General features: G+C 42.4%; 1 protein-coding gene across 2 annotated transcripts in view; it reads left to right on the top strand.

Annotated features, from left to right (window-relative positions):
* myo16 (myosin XVI) overlaps window positions 1-23,629 on the top strand; it is a 743,507-nt gene that overhangs the window by 557,679 nt on the left and 162,199 nt on the right. For both annotated transcript variants that reach the window (XM_039745919.1, XM_039745918.1), the window contains exons 24-25: window positions 2,423-2,498; window positions 18,488-18,663. In XM_039745919.1, coding sequence (XP_039601853.1) covers window positions 2,423-2,498; window positions 18,488-18,663 — 252 coding nt within the window. The remainder of the gene's footprint in view (window positions 1-2,422; window positions 2,499-18,487; window positions 18,664-23,629) is intronic.

The raw sequence follows: 23,629 nt of genomic DNA, 5'->3' as shown, positions 1-23,629 counted from the left end.
TAATAAATAGATATGAAAGGCACTATATGATAGATAGATAGATAGATAGATGATAGGCACTATATGATAGATAGATGAAAGGCACTATATGATAGATAGATGGATAGATAGATGAAAGGCACTATATGATAGATATATTAAAACAAACAACTACAACTGACCCTTAAATATACATTAAAAAAAAATAAAGGTAACTTGAGTAAAGATAACAGAGCACTCACCATGAGGTATTATAATATTAAACAATATACATGCCTGACAACATCGGTGCATACTTCTAATGAGATGACAGATGGTGTTGTGGGGGATCTCCTCCCAGATCTGGACCAGGGCATCACTGAGCTCCTGGACAGTCTGAGGTGCAACCTGGTGGCATTGGATGGACCAAAACATAATGTCCCAGAGGTGTTCTATTGGATTTAGGTTAGGAAAGTGTGGTGGCCAGTCAATGGTATCAATTCCTTCATCCTCCAGGAACTGCCTGCATACTCTCACCACATGAGGCCAGGAATTGTCGTGCACCAGGAGCTACTGTACCAGCAGGGTACAATAAAATAATAAATAGAATAAAGGTACGTTAAAACCAAGCACACCATTGTTTTTCTTGTGAAATTCCCAATAAGTTTGATGTGTCACATGACCCTCTTCCTATTGAAAAAACAAAAGTTGGATCCAAAATGGCCGACTTTCAAATGGCCACCATGGTCACCACCCATCTTGAAAAGTTTCCCCCCTCACATATACTAATGTGCCACAAACAGGAAGTTAATATCACCAACCATTCCCATTTTATTAAGGTGTATCCATATAAATGGCCAGTATATATATATACTAGCTGTCCCTCGTGGCTTCACCCACATAGTATTGAAAGAGGACAAACTTTAAAAATCAATTAAAGAATTAAAAAAGTAATTTTGGCAAGCAGAGGGTAGGTGCGCTCTGATGTCAAACATTGGCATTGTATCTGATCGTGTTCTGCCCTGACTGGAGAGCATCATCCACATGGGGAGAAAAGCACGTGGCCGTGATCTTTTTGCCAGTCAGCAGCTACCATCTAAAACACACGTAGCTCTCAACTCTCTCTCTCAAAAACGTCAAACGTCACTCCTTACCAATCTCTAGATGATAATGTCTGTTGAACAAACAGGTATCTCTATCTAAGTGGAGGCAAGGTGCACTCCAACATGTGGTGAGAGGTGGTGCGACTCGAACAGTGGCTGGCGCATGAGTGAGGATGGCTTCCCTCGGCCCGCAGCCTCTCTGTCGGATTCGCGCCAATAAATCGGGACAGCAAGTGAACTGTGAAACACTGCACAATGAGAGAAGTCACAAAATCAACTGGAATGTTACAGTATAGTAAATATCCCGATCTAAATCCCTTAAATTATTTTCTCATGAAATGCAGACAGACATACAGACAGACGTTGGATTTTATATATATACAGGTATATTTAGATAGATATATTTATAGTATGTGTGAATATTTGGTGCTTTTAATTTATATTTTTTGTTTGTTTGTTTATTGTCTATGTATGTGTTTGTTTATTGGTGGTATTGTATCACTAACATTATTCTTTTATGATATTCAAGTAAGAATTTCATTATACTGAGTACAGATATCAATAAATTCAAGTAAATATCTCTGCAACCCAGTTCCTTTACCATAGAGTGCCAGGTAGGTGGAGTTCACTCGAATGGGCGGTCCAAATAGGTGGAATTGACTCCAATGTGTACCAATAGAATTTAGTGTGAATTTCCGTTTTCCGTATCTAGCTGTCTATCTATCATTATATAGTGCCTTTAATATCTATCTATCTATCTATCTATCTATCTATCTATCTATCTATCTATCTATCTATCTATCATTATATAGTGCCTTTCAAATCTATCTATCATTATATAGTGCCTTTCATATCTATCTATCTATCTATCTATCTATCTATCTATCTATCTATCTATCTATCTATCATTATATAGTGACTTTCATATCTATCTATCATTATATAGTGACTTTAATATCTATCTATCTATCTATCTATCTATCTATCTATCTATCTATCTATCTATCTATCTATCTATCTATCTATCTATCTATCTATCTATCTATCATTATATAGTGCCTTTCATATCTACCTATCTATCTATCTATCTATCTATCTATCTATCTATCTATCTATCTATCTATCTATCTATCTATCTATCTACCTATTTATCTGTCTAGCTGCCAACCTCAGGAGCTCTGCCTCGTTGCACTGAGGTTAAGATTAGGGTACTGGGGTTGTTATCTGACTCAAATAATGCAGTAGAGTGTCGATTAAGTTAGCCCCACCTACTTGGAGCTCCAGTGTGGAGGCTGCAGGCTGCAGTGATATCAGACTGAATACTTTTAAATCTGAGTTGCTCATTTGCTTTTTCTCACAAGGTCACCTACAATCTCAGTGGCGCTCTAGAGAAGAACAAGGACACCGTCCCTCAGAACCTGCTTTTTGTAATGAAAAGTAAGTTGACTTTCTTATCTTATGGTGGTTGTTGTTTTCTTTTTCCATCTATGCTCCTGCTCCCAACTTTTCATTGTTACTTTTGATTAAAGTGTCTGTGGTCTTTTGAACATTTGGCTGTTGCATGTTACAAATATCCAAATATTTTGTTTGGTTTTGGTTAAATTACAGTTTGATTTTGTTTTGTATTTTTTTATTTAAAGTTACTCTCCTTATTAAAATAAATTCCTTTAATAATTAGTATTCTCGAGGTCAGGGTTTTCCCAGATGTTTCCCTCTCCCAATTCTATCCCAAGTTGTATAAGGTTTTCCATGTAGAAAGTAAAAAGTTTAGATCTGAATACACATAAATCTTGAAAGTGTTGCTTAATGGAGTCACAAGCAGGATGAAGGGTGTGTGAGACCTTTTAAAGAACCATAAAGCTGGTCAGGAACTTCACTGGCCTCCCTAGAACTGTTCTGATTGAACAGGAAGAAGTAGTCATAGATGGTTTTAGATTAAGATTCAGGAGATGAAGTTGCAAACCTAAGCTAAGGTCCATGACAGTGAGTAAGTACCGTAAATACTCACGTATAAGTTGGGTTTTGAAACCTGAAAAATCGATCAAAAAATCAGACCCCGACTTATACGACCGTTCAAAAATGCAATGCTTCATTATTATTTTTTATATATCTTCTTGCTTCCTCCAATCTCACACCAGTTCCTCAGGTACATCAAATTTTTTTGCAGCAGCACAGTTTCAGTAATACCCGAACTTTTCTGAAGCGACGTTTGCACTGTTTTGTGTTTCTTGTATCTCACACTCTCATACACCTTTGTCGTAAGAGTATTATCTACGATGGAACGTTCGATCAGAAGAAAATATGAAGCTGGTTTTAAATTAAAAGCCACTTCAATGACATTTAATTTAAAACCAGCTTCATATTTTCTTCTAATCGAACGTTCCATCCAAGTTATAGTGAGGCCTCATCCGGACTCCTGTGTTCACTTGTGGTCTCCAAATTACAAAAAGGCCACAGCATTGATGATGAGTGTTAGCATAAGTTTTAATCATAAATAACCCTAACAAAAAGAATTGCCAAGGACAGCAAGTTTTCATACTCTGCATACTTGCAAGGCTGATATATTATGTGCTGCCATATGCGTAAAGCTGCCTGAATAGAACAAAATGAAACAGAAAGAAGACGACGTTGTCTGTAATTATAGACTCATTCATTAAAAAAAAAAAGAGAAAAATGTTAAAGGATGTTCTGGCCATGAAACGCTTCAGCCTTGACAGAAAATAGAGCCCCTCTGTATCTCGTCAAAGGCAGATTCTCAGAACGCTGGCAACTCGTGCGCATTTGGGGTTTATTTTTAGCTGGTTGAGGCTGACGCAGGAAAAGGTTGAGGATTCATTGCCTTGTTTTACGCGGGGGCCCCAAGGACAGGCTTGCGATTTCTTTTCAAGGATCATGGCGCCCTGCTCTTTGTCATAATATTCCTTTTATTTATTTTTTAATCCAAAGTGGTTAGCCGCGGTAAAAGAAGGACACTGGCTACAGAATGGTGCCTGAAAATAAACATACGCTAAGCGATGATGGAAAGGTGTGGGTAGGCGAGAATTGACGAAAGCGCATTTGCGCGGACTCTTTGAAGTTTATTTTTTCTCGATTTTTTACTGCTGTGTATCAGGTTTATATGAGACATTTTGATGAGCACCTACCGGTAAGAACTCGCTGATATGTGGGTGAAGGGCACTGTCAGTACAAGGCCCAACTGGACCACCATCTGGGGACAGCGTACGGTCCACAGTCTCACAGGAAAACCAACCACCACGTAGAAAATTCACAGTTCATGGGGTTTTCTGCCAGATCAAAGAGAAAGAAGAAAAAAAATAAAATTCTCGTAATTATCAGACTATAAACTCTAGCAGTTTGGCAGGGTGTCAGCATACTACAAGAAAGACAACAACAACGATTTATTTCTTGTGTAGCCCAAAACCACACCGTGGCCTTTAACCGAGACTGTTTTTTGACCCTTGACCCTTCAAAGAAGACAAGAAAAAAAATTCCTAAAAAAAGACGGAAGAAATCTTGGGAAAGGCAATTTAGAGAGAGAGAGAGAGACTCCCTTAAAGGTATGCTGGGTGTGCAATGTGCATTGTGAACTCTAGGGGTCGCTAACCCTAACCCTAACCCTAACCCTAAACCCAACAAACAGACACTCAGGTTTACTCAGTCACCAGGTAAAAGCACCAAGAAGCGTTTTAATTATTTTTTTGTATTCTCCTCCAGCAGTGCTCCCCAAGCACCACAGCCACAATAAACAATAACATGAACACAATGCACAATGATTTTCTCTCTCACTCTTTCTCAGGCTCCGCCCCTTACGACTGTGACTCTCTCTCTCTCTCTCTCTATTTTCTCCTTCCTATCTCCACCCAACTCTGGCTCACCTGCTGGGTCTTCACAAGTCCTTTAACTCTTTTAGGGCTATTTTTTTTTTTTCTTATCTCCCAGGGCTGAATATTTTTCCAAAACTAACATTTTTTAAAAAAGAACACAAAGCAATTGTTTAACATATCAAATCAACAAAAATATTTACTTTTGACAAATATTACTGTCTTGCATGTTGTATGAGCCTGCATACTCTATGATTTCACATACATATCACATACATTTTACACAGCAAAGTCCTGCTGTCTGATCTCGGTCCAAGCAGCCAATTTCAGTCATTACCACATTGCACTGCTTACAATACGTGTTGCTTTGGTGCCTACTTTTCAATTGTCTGTTGCTGCACTTTCTCACATATATTGTTAGTGTGTGCTGTAGAGACAAGTCACCCTTTGCCATTGTGCCATTCCACTGCCACCAAGTTTTCTGCCCGCATGAAAACCGTATTGTCACCTCTTTTCATCTTCTGAAACTTTATGAACTTTATGCATGGCATTATAGCCCGGCTCACCCCATGGGATTTGCTTCTGTTTATTACAGAAGTGACTAAAACTTTGCAGCAGCACGTACCTATCACCATGCTACATAACCTGTCCAAAGCCACCAGGGGACAAAGCACGTTTGGACCAATGCTCCCTGAAGTTATATCACCAGTTCTGTCCCATCTCTATTTGTAATACCACAGCACGCTTCATCTCGTCTTTTGTTGTGTGCTTACACTTTGAAAAATGAGAATGCGATGCAAACGCAGCCAGCGATTAAAAATTTCTCTGCCTACCTGTTTATCTCATCTGACGGTAGCTGAAAAGCAGCATCAGGAGAGAGCAGCCTGAAGTACAGCAGCTGGTGATCTGTCGTGTCCAACAGCAAGCCATGCCGTCTTGTGAAGTCCAGTAGCCAGCTCGGCTCTCAGCGGATCAATGTCTGTGTATTTATCCCACGCGAACCTTGCTGTAGATGCATCGGCTGCGCGCGCTCAGCTGGCAGCAGATCTGCTGGCGCGGCATCGGCTGGTGTTTGATCAGCTGATGCCGGCTTCTCACTCTCTTGCTCGATCTCCTGATCACTGTCAATAAAATCCGATTCTGAAAAATCAGAGTCCGACTCAGCGATAATCGCAAAACATTGTCATTGTCTGCCGAGTTTTTTCTTTTCTGCACTCGCCTCTCTCTATTGTCACATGTCGATCCCATCTTGCCATTGTTTACATTTCGCAACTCACGCACACGCTAGGATTAGTTGCGAGTCAGCGAGTCTATCATTCTTCCAAGCACAGAGGGAATGCCTGTGGCGTGACAGTGAGATTTGTCGCCATTAACAGCTGATTATAAGCCCTCTATCCCTGGATGTCGACTTTGAGTCGACATTGCCCCCTCAACCCTCCTGTCGACAAAAGTGGACATCCGCTAAAAGAGTTAAATAGTCCTTGACCTGGAAGTGCTTCTTTTCGTCTTCTCACGTAACTTGCTAGCACTTCCGAGTCAGAAGGAGAACTCAAGTTCTTTAATCAGCCCGGAAGTACTTTGGGGCTTCTGTCCTCGTGACTTTCTAGTACTTCCGGGCTGTAAGGGAAGCATGACTCCCCAGGTCCTTCCACAGCACCCCTTGATGGCACCCAACACTGCTGAGAAACCGAACTCCAAGTCCCAGGATGCCCTGTGGAAATCCGGGGCACCGCTACACTCCAGGGTAGCTACCATCAACCGTTTCAGGGTAGGCAGTTGCAACGGTTGTCCCATATTTTGTGTGCTTTGATCTGTTTCTGCTGCTTTCTCCCTTTGGAGTAGATGTCCGAGGGAATGATTGTCTTAGAGGATATCTCTTTAAAGGGAGCAGGGGGCCAAACCTCACCTGTGGGTACTTGCCAAACTGCGGTGTTGTATGACGTAAGGAGAACCAACCATAAAATGGCAAGGAGGCTCATATTTAAAAAAAAAGGAGAAAGATCGTTTAAGAAGGAGCTGGGAAGGTGACTATAAAAAGGAAGACATCAGTAAAGCAAAAAAGAGCTCTGTAACAAGAACGGTTTGGGCACACAGAAAAAGAGTGCTGGCTAACCAGGAATGATCTTCAGAGTGCACGGCTTTACTTTGTATTTTTGATGCTGTCCGTCCATTGCAGACGCCGTTAATGCCGATACACCTGAGTGAGGCGGACTTCAACAAAAGGGTTGTCGCCAGGCCAGTGACATTGTTTCTTTTATATATATATATATATATATATATATATATATATATATATATATATATATGTATGTACAGGTATATATATATACTGTCCAATCCATTCTTTTTCTGCAAAGAATTATTTGTTTTTTAAAGTCCTTGAAATGATTGTGTTATCATGGCACTGCTTTGTGCTTAAAATAGATCCTTTTCGGCTGATGTAATGAAGAGCTTCCTGTTTAAAGGGGGCTGCGAGACGTGAACTCAGCTCTTCGGCGCAGCTCATTTGATTTTTTCCGGCAAACATTTTCAAAACAAACCATATTTTATGACTCTAATCAGAGTCGGAGTAATAATTATGTTGGCATGGCGGATCATGTCCTGCCAGTCCCCGACAGGTGCATGGTTGATTAATGTCAACCACAATGTTGACATTTGGTTCAACGACCATTTCTATAGAATCCCAATCCATATACATCGAATTATCGAAAGGTTCAGTGTCCTCGTCAGTCATGTGACTTCGTTTCCTACGCATCCTTTCAGCGACCGCTGCTCTTCTGGCTAAAATTTAAACAATGATCGTTGTTAATACCCAGCCATCATTATTCAGTTTGCCAATAGATGTCAGAAGGACGGATGCCAAAACTGAGCTGCCCAAAGATAGATTTTGGCGTACCAAGGAAATGGCGATACGTTCTAAATTACTTACGGTTCCGGAGCTGTCAAAGGGTTTAAATCAATCGACGATGTTAGTCCTGGAAAGTACGCCCCACCAAAGCAACGTTCCAAAAACCAACCGAACTTACTGTTATCTGCTAGAACCAACACCGACTTACTATACTCAGTCGTCCAGCGGCGTCACTGAAGAATTCAAACATTTTAGCCAATCATGCAATACTGCGTCCGTGTTTGCCACGTGATGTTCTAACTACAGAGGCCCATTGCATGGTTCTAACTTGTATTGAGTCGAGGTATTGACGTGAAAACACCATACATACGGGATATTGACGCGAACACCATACATATGGATAGTATCAAATTATATATAAGAATACAGTATAACGAGTCAGGGGAATATATTTGGCTTGTACACTGGATTTATCGGCAGACATCCCAGGCCGGTTGGATTACAAACTTAAAACAAAGTTAATATAAAAGGGACTGGGGAACGTGTGGGGAATGTGTGTGTGTCTAATTTATATTTATATATATATATATATATATATATATATATATATATATATATATATATATATATATATATATATATATATATATATATATAGTCAAAAAACGAGACAAAGACAGAAAAAGGTTTGGGGCAGCCACCCATATAATTTGGTATCCTGGCTGCAAAAGTCGTTTTTTCTTCAAAATACCAGCACTGAAGTGCTTACAACAGAGTCCAAAACAAGACTGTCAGAGAAGGGAAAAGGGAAGGCTTTTAAAGGGGGAGGCAGGAAGTGAGGTCATAAGGATCAGACGCGTGTTCATCATTCATTGGTTTAGTCCCGGATGTGACATCAGGGGGCGGAGCTGGCAAGGTCTGTCTCCATTGGCTCGGTCCCAGAAGTGACGTCAAGAGAGCCAGGTGGAACCTCCCGGGCTTGGTCTATAGGGAAGTGAGAAAGAGAGTTAGTGCACTCTGCCACATCCCGGCATGCCTCAGAACTGCCTTCACTCGAGCCCTTTAGCTGCCTCCCATGCGCGCGTGTGTGACAAGATATAATATATGTACTGTGAATATATTTGTGCTGTCTGTAAATAGGTGATATTTCCTTTTGTTTTCCTTTCTTCCTTTCTTTCTTTCTTTCTTTCTTTCTTTCTTTTCTGTTTTGCCGTTTTCTGGGAAGTGTATCATAGAAGGGTTCAAGGGGGTGAGCATATTAATTGTGTTTGTTTAGTTGTTACGGATTTGGCGAGGATTGCTTAAAGGGTGTTTATAGTTTTGTTGGATTGATTTATAATATATATTCTTGTTTGTTTAAATAATTTTTGGGGTGGGGTGGTTATTTCCTTTTGTAAATTCTTAAGGGACATCTCCAGCTGAGGGGCTAAGGTTCTGTCTGGTTCCGTTCCTGATAATATTAGTTTTTCCTAAGAGTAGGAGATTTTCGTGTGTGCCGAACTCCTCATTCTGCTTTAAGAAGAACTCGCTACACAGTGTCTAAAAGTCATTGCCTTTCCCCAGGGGTGTCCTGGCTGGGCTGAGCTGCTGGCCATCTCTCAGAGTGTCATAAAATAATACAACACAACACACAAAACAGGACACAAGTGACGCTCTTCCCAGAACTAGATGGACGAACTGTTATGGCCACCTCAGAAATACACTACAATAGTAGAAACGAGTTTGTTCTTGAACGGCGCCTCCCACCGAGTGACCAAGCGACAGCTCTCAGAGCAAAATGAGAATTGATAATACAGGATGAGCCAAAGTAGCGCATTTCTCAAGGTCATTGCGTGTGGCAGAGGGAGCTGAGTGGGTTGGGTTGGGCGTGGGGGTCCTTTGATAGGCGATCCCTTGTAGCTTTCAGTTGGCAACATGCCCTGGTCCGGTGCCCACCGTGCCTTCGCTGTCGAAGCGTTCTTCAAAAACAACGAATCCATCATCACTACGCAACACGCCTTCCAAACGCACTTCAGCATTCCTCCTGACAGTGACGTCCCAAATCGGGAAAAAATTCTAAATTTAGACAGACGAGTCCAGCATGGAACAGAAAATCTCCAAGACGTCCTCAGACTGTACGAATGCCTGAAAACATCCAAGGTGTAAGGGCATCAATTTTTCTGTCTCCTACACGTTCAGCGCACTTCTGACTTGGGCATTTCCAACACGTCTTTGATTTTGCACGAGGACCTTCATTTCCATCCATACAAAATGAAGGAAGTGCAGGAACTGACTGAGTGAGACTGGGAGAGCCATAGAGAGTTGTGTGCGCCAACATTCTGCAAACTGTTCATCAAGATGCCATCGTTATGTGCAGCAACGAGGCTCATTTCCATTTGAATGGTGGCGTAAATAAGCAAAACTTTCGCTATTGGGCAGAAACCAACCATCATGAACTTCATCATAGAATCTTGCACAGTGGGTGTGTTACAGTTTGGTGCACCGGTGCAGAATTTGCCATTGTAGGCCCTTAGTTTTTTTTCAAAAGGGGCGGAGCAATGGTCAGCGTCATGTCACAACGTAACATTGAAATGCTAGAGAACTGGAAGAAATGGATGTGGTGAATGTCTGGTGTCGACGAGATGGAGTAACAGCTCATACGGCCTGCGCAGAGATCCATGCAGGTTTTGCGGGGAAGCTGATCTCCCTGCGTGATGATGTCGGGTGGCCTTCACGTTCGCCTGGTCTCGCTCCGTGTGATTTCTTCTCAAGGGATACACACACCGACCTCCAAACCTTAAAGCCCTCAAGGACGCTACTCCCCTTGAAATGGCCGAACGAGTCATGCAAGCATTCAGAAATCGTCTCGAAAAGTGTATCGCTAATGGTGGCTACCACCTTGAAGACATTGTTTTTAAAACACAGTGAAAAAATATCTATTTTGTACACCCTTTCTTGTGTCGTAATGAACTGTATTTGATCTTGTAGCATTTTGGTAGGATAAACGTTTGAAATGTGCTACTTCTTTTTGGCTCACCCTGTGCCACTTGCTAAACCCAGCACTATCACATTTTTGTTCAAATACATAAAAAACAAAGTAGACACTAATTGACATAAATGGAAAGCAACAACATCTGTCCAGTGATTAATTGTAGAAGTATGAGCAGTTACGGAAAAAGAGTCGGAGGCATGCCGGAAAACAGTCAGAGTCCTGGAGACTGCCGTCATCTGAGAATTTCTGCAAGTGGCGTGTCCTGCTGTTATATTTGTAGTCAGAGGGGTAAAGAGCGAAGAGTAGACGAGACAGGCCTGTTTCTTGTGGTGCTCCAGTGTTGCTCACACAGTCCTTGACCCTCACAAACTGCTGCCTGCCCTGACAGCTGGTCCATCATCCAGGACCCCTCAGGCTCATCCTCCTGCATATCTCTGAGTTGACCCCTTAACAGGGATGGCTGGATGGTGTTGAAGGCACTGGAGAAATCAAAACACGTCCACGTGCAGTGTTGCCAGCTTCATCCACTGCATATCATAACTCCTCCAGCTCTTAATTTTAAAAACATCGATGGAGACCAAGTCAAATCAAGTCAGCCTTATTTTATATAGCAACTTTAACTAATATAGAAGTTGACCAAAGTGCAGTAAAAATGCAGTTCACAGAAGCTAAAACAAAATTAAATAATATAAGTACAAACAAGTTAATAACTCAGAAGCTACCTACTGTACAGCGTGTGTACATAAGTCTAGACACATTTTAAGAATAAGCCCTCACTGTACCAAAAGCCAGTGAATAAAAGTGTTTTCAGTGTTAGATTTAAAACTCTATATAAATTGAGGGAGAAGATCTGATTTTATAAGGCAGAGAGTTCTAAAGCCTCAGGACCACTGCTGAGAAAGCACAGTCACCCGTTACCTTCCAACGTGTCCGTGGAATGCATAATAATAAGTGATCTGAGGACCTGAGAGCCTTGGAGGGTAGATATGGAGTAAGAAACTCAGAAATATGTGAAAGAGCAGATCCATGCAGTGCCTTATGCGCAAACAATTCATCTTCTTCTTTCAGCTGCACCTGTTGGGGGTTATCACAGCAGATCATCTTCTTCCATATCTTTCTGTCCTCTCCATCTTGCTCCACTACACCCATCATCTGCATGTCCTCCCTCACCACATCCATAAACCTTCTCTTAGGCCTTCCTCTGTTCCTCCTGCCTCACAGCTCTATCCTTAGCACCCTTCTCTCACTATACCCCTCATCTCTCCTCTGCACATGTCCAAACCAACGCAAACTCGCCTCTCTGACTTTGTCTCCCAACCGTCCAACCAGAGCTGACCTTCTAATGTCCTCATTTGTAATCCTGTCCATCCTCGTCACACCCAATGCAAATCTTAGCATCTTTAACTCTGCCACCTCCAGCTCTGTCTCCTGCTTTCTGGTCAGTGCCACCGTCTCCAACCCATATAACATAGCTGGTCTCACTACGGTCCTGTAGACCTTCCCTTTCACTCTTGCTGATACCCGTCTGTCACAAATCACTCCTGACATTCTTCTCCATCCACTCCACCCTGCCTGCACTCTCTTCTTCACTTCTCTTCCACACTCCCCATTACTCTGTACTGTTGATCCCAAGTACTTAAACTCATCCACCTTCACCAACTCTACTCCCTTCATCCTCACATTTCCACTGACCTTCCTCTAATTCACACACATGTATTCTGTCTTGGTGGTCCTACTGACCATCATTTTCTCTCCTCTCTAGAGCAGATCTTCACCTCTCCAGGGTCTCCTCAACCTGCTCCCTACTATGTGTACAGATCACAATGTCATCAGCAAACATCACAGTCCACGCGGACTCCTATCTAATCTCATCTGTCAACCTGTCCATCACCATTGCAAATAAGAAAGGACTCAGAGCCGATCCCTGATGTGATCCCACCTCCATCACTCCTACTGCAGACCTCACCACGGTCACACTTCCCTCGTACATATCCTGTACAACTCTTACGTACTTCTCTGCCACTCCCGACTTCCTCATACAGTACCACAGCTCCTCTTAGTCACCCTGTCATATGCTTCCTCCAGGTCCACAAAGACACAATGCAACTCCTCATGGCCTTCTCTAAACTTCTCCATCAACATCCTCAGAGCAAACATTCCATCTCTGGTGGTCTTTCTTGGCATGAAACCATCCTGCTGCTCACTAATCATCACCTCACTTCTTAACCGAGCTTCCACTACTCTGTCCCATAACTTCATGCTGTGGCTCATCAGTTTTATCCCCCTGTAGTTACTACAGTCCTGTACATCCCCCTTATTCTTAAATATCGGCCCACCAGTACACTTCTTCTCCACTCCTCAGCCATCCTCTCACTTTCTAAGATTCCATTAAACAATCTGGTTAAAAACTCCACTGCCATCTCTCCTAAACACCTCCATGCTTCTACAGGTATGTCACGGCCTTTCCATTCTTCATCGTCTTCATCAATGTCCTTACTTCCTCCTTGCTAATCCGTTGCATTTCCTGGTTTACTATCACCACATCATCCAACCAAATAATACAATCTTAAAATTCACCTTATACTGTACTAGATGCTGTACAAAAGTGGCAAGTGTCCAAATTGTGCCCAGTTAGCCATGTTCCCTCTCCGGTGTCATGTGACTCGTTAGTGTTACAAGGTCTCAGGTGTGTTAAATTTGCTGTTCTCGCTCTCACACTCTCTCTCTCATTCTGGTCACTGGAAGTTCAACATGGCACCTCATGGCAAAGAACTCTCTGAGGATCCGAAAAAAAGATTTGCTACTCTACATAAAGATGGCCGAGGCTATAAGAAAATTGCCAACACCCTGAAACTGAGCTGCAGCATGGCGGCCATGACCATACAGTGACAGGTTTAACAGGACAGGTTCCACTCAGAACAGGCCTTGCCATGGTGCCCGTGCTCAGCGTCATATCCAGAGGTTGCCTTTTGAAAAAAGAAGTGTGAGTGCCGCCAGCATTGTTGCAGAGGTTGAAGGGGTGGGGGGTCAGCCTGGCAGTGCTCACACCATATGCCCGCCGCACACTTCATCAAATTGGTCTGAATGGCTGTCGTCCCAGAAGGAAGCCTCTTCTAAAGATGATGCACAAGAATGCCTGCAAACAGTTTGCTGAAGACAAGCAGACTAAGGGCATGGATTACTGGAACCACGTCCTGTGGTCTGATGAGACCAAGATCAACTTATTTGGTTCAGATGGTGTGAAGCGTATGTGGCAGTAACCAGGTGAGGAGTACAAAGACAAGTGTGTCTCGTCCTACAGTCAAGCATGGTGGTAAGAGTGTCATGGCTTGGGGCTGCATGAGTGCTGCCAGCACTGGGGACCTACAGTTCATTGAGGGAACCATGAATGCCAACATGTACTGTGACATACTGAAGCAGAGCGTGATCCCCTCCCTGGGCTGCAGGGCAGTATGCCAACATGATAAGGACCCCAAACACACCTCCTAGACGACCACTGCCTTGCTAAAGAAGCTGAGGGTAAAGGTGCTGGACTGGCCAAGCATGTCTCCAGACCTAAACCCTATTGAGCATCTGTGGGGGGACATCCTCAAACGAAAGGTGGAGGAGCACAAGGTCTCTAACATCCACCAGCTCTGTGTCATCATGGAGGAGTGGCAGAGGATTCCAGTGGCAACCTGTGAAGCTCGTGTGAACTCCATGAGCAAGAGAGTTAAGGCAGTGCTGGAAAATAATGGTGGGCACACAAAATATTGACACTTTGGGCACAATTTGGACATTTTTCACTTAGGGGTGTACTCACTTTTGTTGCCAGTGGTTAAGACATTAATGGCAGTGTGTTGAGTTTTAAAACATTAATGGCTGTGTGTTGAGTTATTTTGAGGGGACAGCAAATTTACACTGTGATACAAGCTGTACACGGACTACTTGACATTGGATCAAAGTGTCATATCTTCAGTGTTATCCCAAGAAAAGATAGAATAAAATATTTACAAAAATGTGAGGGGTGTACTCACCTTTGTGAGATACTGTATATGGAGTCAATGTTCCCAGATTATTTGTAGTTATATTGGTAGATTTTGAAGGAATGTGGTCAAAATTGAACATCTTATTAAAGAAAGAAAGATCCTCTAAAAGGACAAATCATTAATCAGGCAGGAGAAAAGCTGTTCATGGTTTCTTTTAATTACTCCTCGGTAAAATGCCTTAGAGTAGGGGTCTCCAACCTTTTTTCCCTTGAGAGCTACTATTACAAAATGAAAATGGCCGAGAGCTCCTCATGTTTTCTAACGTTTATTCTCATAGCTTATTTCAATCCAAACAAACTGAATAAGCTTATTTTGCTTGAACATTTACAAAATGTCGGTGTCCACAACTCATATTTTGCATTAAAATATCACAAAAAATATTGAGTTCACCTGCAAGTGCATTTTGTACGTCTGTATGCATTTTCTAGTGTATCTCACACTATTGAATTAAAACACGAATGCTGTCAAAACAAAACAATGCAATTCCAAATCCACAGATAGGACTTATTCATTTGTCATTTTGTCACATGTCACTGTGTCACTGTATTCACAGGTCTAGTTGTTTTTTAGTTAGTCAGATGACTGGCACTGCATGGAGTCAACAAGAGAGGCAGGTGTATGGTGGAGTGGAGCCACTGAGGTTCACTCTAATGGAGTCATTTAAATGTTTGTCTGTCAGTCGTGTTCTGAACTTTGATTTCATGACATTCATGTCAGACTCACAGAGGTATGGAGACCCAAACAAAGCAGACATTTCCAGAGCTGCTTGGTGAAGATTCTTCTAGTTATCTGGCTCTACTAAGCTCCAGAAACGCTGAGAATGCTGTTGAGCTTTTATCTGCATGTTATTGTGAAGGTTTACTAATATATAATATATAAAATCCAATGTCTGTCTGTCTGTATGCCTGTCCACTTTTCATGAGAGAACTAATTAACAGATTTAGATCGGGATTTTTTTTACTATAATTTGCTTGAACATTCCGGTTGATTTTGCGATTTCTCTCATTTCGTTATGTATAATCGATTTATTTGTGTGAATCCCAGAGACATGCAGCAGCCCAAGGGATTGGGGGGCTTCCTCACTTACTCGGGGTGTGTACCTTAACTCCGCTTAGCTAGCGAACAAAAGAACAATTGAATTCAACTTTGATTGATATCTATCTATCTATCTATCTATCTATCTATCTATCTATCTATCTATCTATCTATCTATCTATCTATCTATCTATCTATCTAGATAGATAGATAGATATTCACAGCGCATCACTTTTTCCACATTTTGTTATGTTTCAGCCTTATTCCAAAATGGATTAAATTCATTTTTCTCCTCAGAATTCTACACACAACACCCCACAATGCCAATGTGAAAAAGTTTACTTGAGGTTTTGCAAATTTATTAAAAATAAAAATCTGAAAAATCTTTCGGATGCACTGTATATATATATATATATATATATATATATATATATATATATATATATATATATATATATATATATATATATAAAAAGTCTATGTATGTATGTATGTTCCAGCATCACTTCCGAACAGCTGGAGCGATTTTCATGAAACTTGGTACACATGTCCCATGTACGACTAACGATACTGTAGGGTGAAATCAACACTAACCCACCTCAAACTGGGTAGGGTGGGGGATGATCTTGCACTCTTGTATGCGTGTTATCATCCAGTTGACACTCTGAACAACCACCAGAGGGCAAACTGTAGGTGATTGCCAGAATTCTTTATGTCTGCGCACCATTGCACGCCTCTTGCTTTTGAAATTAAATAGAGTTGGCCGGTTCTGAGCATCAACTGGATGATAACATACATACAAGACCGCAAGACAAGCACGTTAGTGAGTCTTCATTGTTTGTTAATTTATTTTTATTTTTAAAGTTGTGTTTTTTTTTATTTATGTTTTTCTCAAACAATTAAAAAAAAACACTTTATTTCCCACCCGGAAAACGCTTGGTATTTCAGCTATTTAAAATAAAGTGTTAAGCGTGGGTTTCCTCCGGGTGCTCCAGTTTCCTCCCACAGTCCAAAGACATGCAGCTTAGGTGCATTGGCGATTCTAAATTGTCCCTTGTGTGTGCCTGGTGTGTGTGAGTGTGCGCCCAGAGGTGAGCTGGCGCCCTGCCCGGGGTTTGTTTCCTGCCTTGTGCCCTGTGTTGGCTTGGATTGGCTCCAGCAGACCCCCGTGACCCTGTAGTTAGGATATAGCGGGTTGGATAATGGATGGATGGATGGTATCAACATATTTCAGCCTGCGTCAGCCCCTGATTGAACAAAAATGTGACGCACTGATCAACACAGTTCTGCTCTTCTGCCATTTCAAAAAGGGCAGGGCCTCGATAAGCTAAGCGTTAAATGTTCGATACAATTATTTCATAATTTCGAGAAAACAAGATCTTTTCTTTTATCGAGATCTCTGTAAAATTATTCCATTATCTTGAGAAAACAAAGATCTTTTTCTCGAGATCTCGATACAATTAGTCCGTTATCTCGAGGAAACAATTACAAAAAATAACGATATTACACACCCTCTCTCGGGTTCCGTTGTTTTCACCCAAATGATTTATATAAAATAAAAGTCTGTTATATTATATTCTGGTGGTTCTTATACCTTTGAGTTGCGCCACCACCCTTGACATTTCTGTGCATATAACAATTGTCTATTCTCGTTTATAGTCATCTTAGTCATCCATCAGTACACTTGTATATTACATCAACCTTTCTTCTGGTACATTCTTTATTTACTTGACCATCTCAGTATTTTTCCTAAACCAGTTCTTATATTTCAGTGTACGTTTTGTTGTTCACTTGATCTCATTTCCGACATTAACCCTTTATGCTATTTCTTTTAAGATGACTGCTATGTTACCCTAAAATTATTCTTCCACAGGAACAAAAAGAATACCATCTGTTTTGGATTTGGACGTCTGATGGCATCAACACCAGGGCTGGATAATGAACCACATATTAACAGCATCTCTTCAGAATTATTTGCTTTACTATATCTGACCTGCGTCTGCGGTTGTTCTTAACTCTTTCAAGGCGGATGTTGACTTTTGTCAACAGAAGGGGTTGAGAGTGATGATTAACTGTAAACGGTGACAAAACTTGCCATTACATTTTAGTTTTACTCACTTTGCTAGAAGGAAAGGTAATCTTGTTGGTTTGACCAAGTTTCGTTGCGCTCGTGTGAGTAGTGAAGAGCAAACAGCTTCAGAAATGGCATCGACATCTGATGAGAGATCGATGGAAATGCCAAGGCAAAATACTCCATGGGCAGCGTTTTGCATATTACTCCTGAAATGGAATCTGACATGTCGGACTCCGATTTTGATGTAGGTGATGTGGAGATCGAGATTGAAAACGCAAATGAGGTACCAGCACAAGCTGATTGTGGCGCTGGATGCGCTTGTGTAGCTGACGGCAAAGTTTTCCTTGGAGGACCATCACTTACGATGACAGGAGGCACAAACCAGTTGCACTGCACTGCGACCATGGCCACCACTGCCACCCCAACCACCTGCCACGTGAAGACAGCCTGCCAGCTGCCGGGCTGCCCCGAGTGTCTCAAGCCACAAGAGACAGCAAACTGGCAGCCACAGCATCCAGCAACAGATGTTTTGATGTTGACTTATGTGTGAAGCCATTGCTTTGTGTGCTTTTCAGGAAAAACTGTGTTTGTTTGGAAAATATGTTCAGCTCTCAAAGAGTTAAAGTCATATTTCTTCTTTCCTCCACAGCCAGTGAAAATGTAATCATCCACCAGCTGTTCCAGTCTAAACTGACCCAAACTGGTTCCCTCATTCCTCCCTACAATCGCCTTAAACTCCAAGGAGCCAAAGCTGCGCTGTTAGTCCAGAGAATGACATCAGCCTCAATAGCCAAAGAACCAAAGAAATACACGGACCTCACTAAGGTATCATTTTTTGGGGAGGGGGGTCTTCACTTTTAACAATTGTTAAGTTGACACTATGCTTCTGTGCACCAATTAGCAGTCGTTTACATTTTCTATTAATTTCAGCCTTCTGATGTCCTCTATTGTAAGTCGTCCTAGTAACGACACCGCTGAGCTAAACAGCTTGTACGCTCCCACCCTGCTGTTTTTGTAAATCGCTCGTTTTTTTTTTCCACGATGAAGTGATTTCAATTGTTTTCTCCTTCGTTTTTAGCTCCACCCCTTTTTTGCATTTTTTCAGATATTTTCTCCATCTCTCCTCTTATCTGTGTCTGGCACTTCTTCTGTGGTAAAATTTTTAGTTATGGAGAGTGATAATTGGTTAAATTTCCTTCTGCAAAATCGCCCCCTATACGTATTGACTCAGAGGAGAATAAATGAAAAATAACCGGGAGAATCGTCAACTGGAAAAAAAGGTCAAAAACCAGAGAGTCAGCACGATCGAGCATCAAAACTCCTCTGTCTCACCCCCCTTATCAATACCCTACCCCATAAGTGCAGAATCATCTGAGAACATCTTCAAGTAACCTGACCTGCTGGTGTATTTATAGGTATACAGAGGGATAATTGAAGGAGACAGGCCTGTTCCTCATGGTGCTCCAGTGTTGCTCACACAGTCCTTGAGTCTCACAAACTGTGGTTCTGCCAGGCAGATAGTCCATCATCTTGGACACCACAGGCTCATCCACCTGCATATCTCTGAGTTTACCTCTTAACAAAGATGGATGGATGGTATTGAAGGCACTGGAGAAATCAAAACAACAGAATCCTCACAGTGCGGACAGCTTTGTCCAACCTTGTGAAGCAGATAAACAATTATATCCTCCACTCCAGTCTTTGTTCGATAGACAAACTGCAGTGGGTCCAGGTGGTCTACCACAAGAGGACTCATCCAGACCACGAGAAGCCTCTCAAAGGTCTTCCTGATGTAAGACGTAAAGGCCACTGGTCTGAAGTCATTAGGTGAAGAGGTGCCTGTCTTCTTTGGAACAGGAACAATGTAGGATGTTTTTCACAACACTGGTACATTCTGGAGCCTTAGGGGCCGACTAAACAGATGACAGAGGACACCACAATGGTGGTCAACACAGGCCTTAAGAATTCAAGGACCGACTCCATCTGGTCCTTTGGCTTTCCCTGTGTGTATCTACCTCAGTTGTCTCCTCATTGGTCTTCAGTTACAGACAGTCCATACTGATGGTTAGAGGCCATTCCAGCTGATGTGGTAGGAGTTGTTGGTGTAGAAGGGATGGTGTTGGGGAAACACCAGTACCAGTGGGAAGAAAGTCTATTATAATCCTAGTTCAAAATGTTAGGGTTGTCCACATTCCCTTGTAGAACTTGATCCCTGGATTGCTTGAGTCCAATAATGATGCCCTGTCCATTCTAGACATCTTTCATGATATTCACATGATTTTAGGGTAAGGGTGAAACGTGAAGTAAGTGAAGGTTGTCTGAATACTTAATGAAAACACACCTCCTCCTCCTCCTCCTCCTCCTTCTCCTTCTTCTTCTTCTTCTTCTTCTTCTTCTTCTTCTGGCTACTCCTGTTAGGGGTTGCCACAGCAGATCATCTTTTTCCATATCTTCCTGTCATCTGCATCTTGCTCTGTTACACCTGCCACCTCGATATCCTGTTTCACCACATCCATAGATCTTCTCTTAGCCCTTCCTCTTTTCCTCTTGCCTGGCAGATCTACAGTATCCTTATCACCCTTCTCTCAGTATACCCAGCATCTCTCCTCTGCACATGTCCAAACCAACGCAATCTCGCCTCTCTGACTTTTTCTCCCAACCGTCCAACCTGAGCTGACCCTCTAATATACTACCCACCCTCGTCACACACATTGCAAATCTTAGCATCTTTAACTCTGTCACCTCTTGCTCTGTCTCCTGTTTTTTGATATGTGCTACCATCTCCAAACCATATACCGTCCTGTAGACCTTCCATTTTACTCTTGCTGATAACCGTCTGTCACAAATCACTCCTGACACTCTTCTCCACCCATTCCATCCTGCCAGCACTCTCTTTTTCACCCCTTTTCCACAATCCCCGTTACTCTGTACTGTTGATCCCAAGTATTTAAACTCATCCACCTTGTCCTACTCTACTCCCTGCATCCTCACCTTTCCACTGACCTCCCTTTCATTCACACACATGTATTCTGTCTTGGTTGTCCTACTGACCTTCATTCCTCTCCTCTCTAGAGCAGATCTCCACCTCTCCAGGGTCTCCTCAACCTGCTCTCTACTATCTCTACAGATCATAATGTCATCGCAAACATCACAGTCCAAGGGGACTCCTGTGTAATCTCATCTGTCAACCTGTCCATCGCCATTGCAAATAAGAAAGGGCTCAGAGCCGATCCCTGATGTAATCCCACCTCCTATCACAGACCTTACCACTGTCACTCTTCCCTCGTACATATCCTGTACAACTCTTACATACTTATCTGCCACTCCCGACTTCCTCATACAATACCACAGCTCCTCTCTCCTCACCCTGTCATATACTTTCTCCAGGTCCACAAAGACACAATGCAAATCCTCATGGCCTTCTCTATATTTCTCCATCAACATCCTCAGAGCAAACATCACATCTGTGGTGCTCTTTACTGGCATTAAACCATCCTGCTGCTCTCTAATCATCACCTCCCTTCTTAACCGAGCTTCCCACTACTCTTTCCCATAACTTCATGCTGTGACTCATCAATTATATCCCCCTGTAGTTAGTGCAGTCCTACACATCCCCCTTATTCTTAAATATCAGCCCACCAGTACACTTCTTCTCCACTCCTTGGGCATCCTCTCACTTTCCATGATTCCATTAAACTCCACTGCCATCTCTCCTAAACACCTCCATGCTTCTACAGGTATGTCATCTGGACCAACTGTCTTTCCATTTTTTATCCTCTTCATAGCTGTCCTTACTTCCTCCTTGCTAATCCGTTGCACTTCCTGATTCACTATCTCCACATCATCCAACCTCTTCTCTCTCTCATTCTCTTCATTCATCAGCCTCTCAAAGTACTCTTTCCATCTTCTCAACACACTCTCCTCACTTGTGAGTATGTTTCCCTCTTTGTCCTTTATCACCCTAACCTGCTCCACATCTTTCCCACCTCTGCCCCTCTGTCTAGCCCACCAGTCCTTTTCTCCCTCCTTAGTGTCCAACCTCTCATACAACTCACCATACGCCTTTTCTTTAGCCTTTGTCACCCTGCTCTTCACTTTTCGCCTTATCTCCTTGTACTCTTGTCTAATTTCTACATCTCTCTGACTATCCCACTTCTTCTTTGCCATCCTCTTCCTCTCTATACTCTCCTGTATTTCCTCATTCCACCACCAGGTTTCCTTTTCCTCCTTCCTCTTTCCAGATGTCACACCAAGCACCCTTCTTGTTGTCACCCTTACTACATCTGCTGTAGTTTCCCAGTTGTCTGGTAATTCTTCACTGCCACCCAGTGCTTATCTCACCTCCTCCCTTAAGTCAACCTTGCAGTCTTCCTTTTTCAACTTCCACCATTTGATTCTTGGCTCTGCCCTCACTCTCTTCCTCTCTTTGATGTCCAACATCATCCTACAGACCACCATCCTATGCTGTACTTTCCCCTGCCACTACTTTGCAGTCTTAAATCTCCTTCAGATTGACACTTCTCCATAAGATGTAATCTACCTGTGTGCATCTTCCTCCACTCTTGTACGTCACCCTGTGTTCCACACCCTTCTTAAAATACATATGCACCATGGCCATGTCCATCCTTTTCACAAAATCCACTATCGTCTGACCTTCTTCATTCCTCTCCTTGACGCCATACCTATCCATCACTTCCTCATTTCCTCTGTTCCCTTCACCATGTCCATTGAAATCTGCTCCAATCACCACTCTCTTCCCATCACTTCATCTATCTAACTCCAGAAATCTTCTTTCTCATTCATTGCAAACCCAACTTACAGTGCATATGCACTAACAACATTCATCATCACACCTCCAATTTCCAGCTTCATAATCATCACTCTGTCTGACACTCTTTTCACCTTGTGACATACTGTTCCTTCAGAATAACGCCTATCCCATTTCTTCTCCCATCCACACCATGATAGAACAATTTGAATCCCCCTCCAATCCACCTGGCCTTACTCCCCCTCCATTTAGTCTCTTCACACACAATATGTCAACCTTCCTTCTCTCCATTATATCGGCTAACTCTCTCCTCTTACCAGTCATACTGCCAACATTCAAAGTTCCTACCGTCACTTCCACTCTCTTTACCTTCTTCCTCTCCTCTTTCCTCCGGACACATCTCCACCCTCTTCTTCTCCTTCTTTGGCCAACAGTAGCCCAATTTCCACCAGCACCCTGTTGGTTATCAGTACTGGTGGCGGCCATTGTTAACCCGGGTCTTGACCGATCCAGTATGAAAATCTGTATTATTGTCCGCATATTGATATTGTAAAATTCCCTTCCTGACGTAACCCTCCCCGTTTATCGGGGCTTGGGACCTGAATGATGAAACACACTGGATTGTGCATCCCTTGTGGCTGGGTTACTTTATGAAAACACGCCAATGGCATGAATTTCACAAGTGGTGAGACACAATTTGTTTTTGGTAATTTTTTTCCCAAGTTTCACTGCAAAGTCAAATCTCTACAATTTCCTTTCACCGTCACTAGTTAGAACTGGTTTGTTTACTTCATTGATAGATAGATAGATAGATAGATAGATAATCCAGCAGCAGTATACTGATTCAAAAAACAATATTAAATTAAAGAGTAATAAAAATGCACATAAAAACAGACAATAACTTTGTATAATATTATCATTTACTCCCCCGTGTGGGATTGAAGAGTCGCATAGCGTTAGGGAGGAACGATCCCCTCAGTCTGTCATTGGAGCAGGACAGTGACAGCAGTCTGTCGCTGAAGC

This window comes from Polypterus senegalus, chromosome 2 (genome assembly GCF_016835505.1).
Source record: "Polypterus senegalus isolate Bchr_013 chromosome 2, ASM1683550v1, whole genome shotgun sequence".
Lineage (NCBI taxonomy): Eukaryota > Metazoa > Chordata > Cladistia > Polypteriformes > Polypteridae > Polypterus > Polypterus senegalus.
The sequence above is the reverse complement of the archived record's forward strand: the minus strand, read 5'-3'. Positions and strand labels throughout refer to the sequence as shown.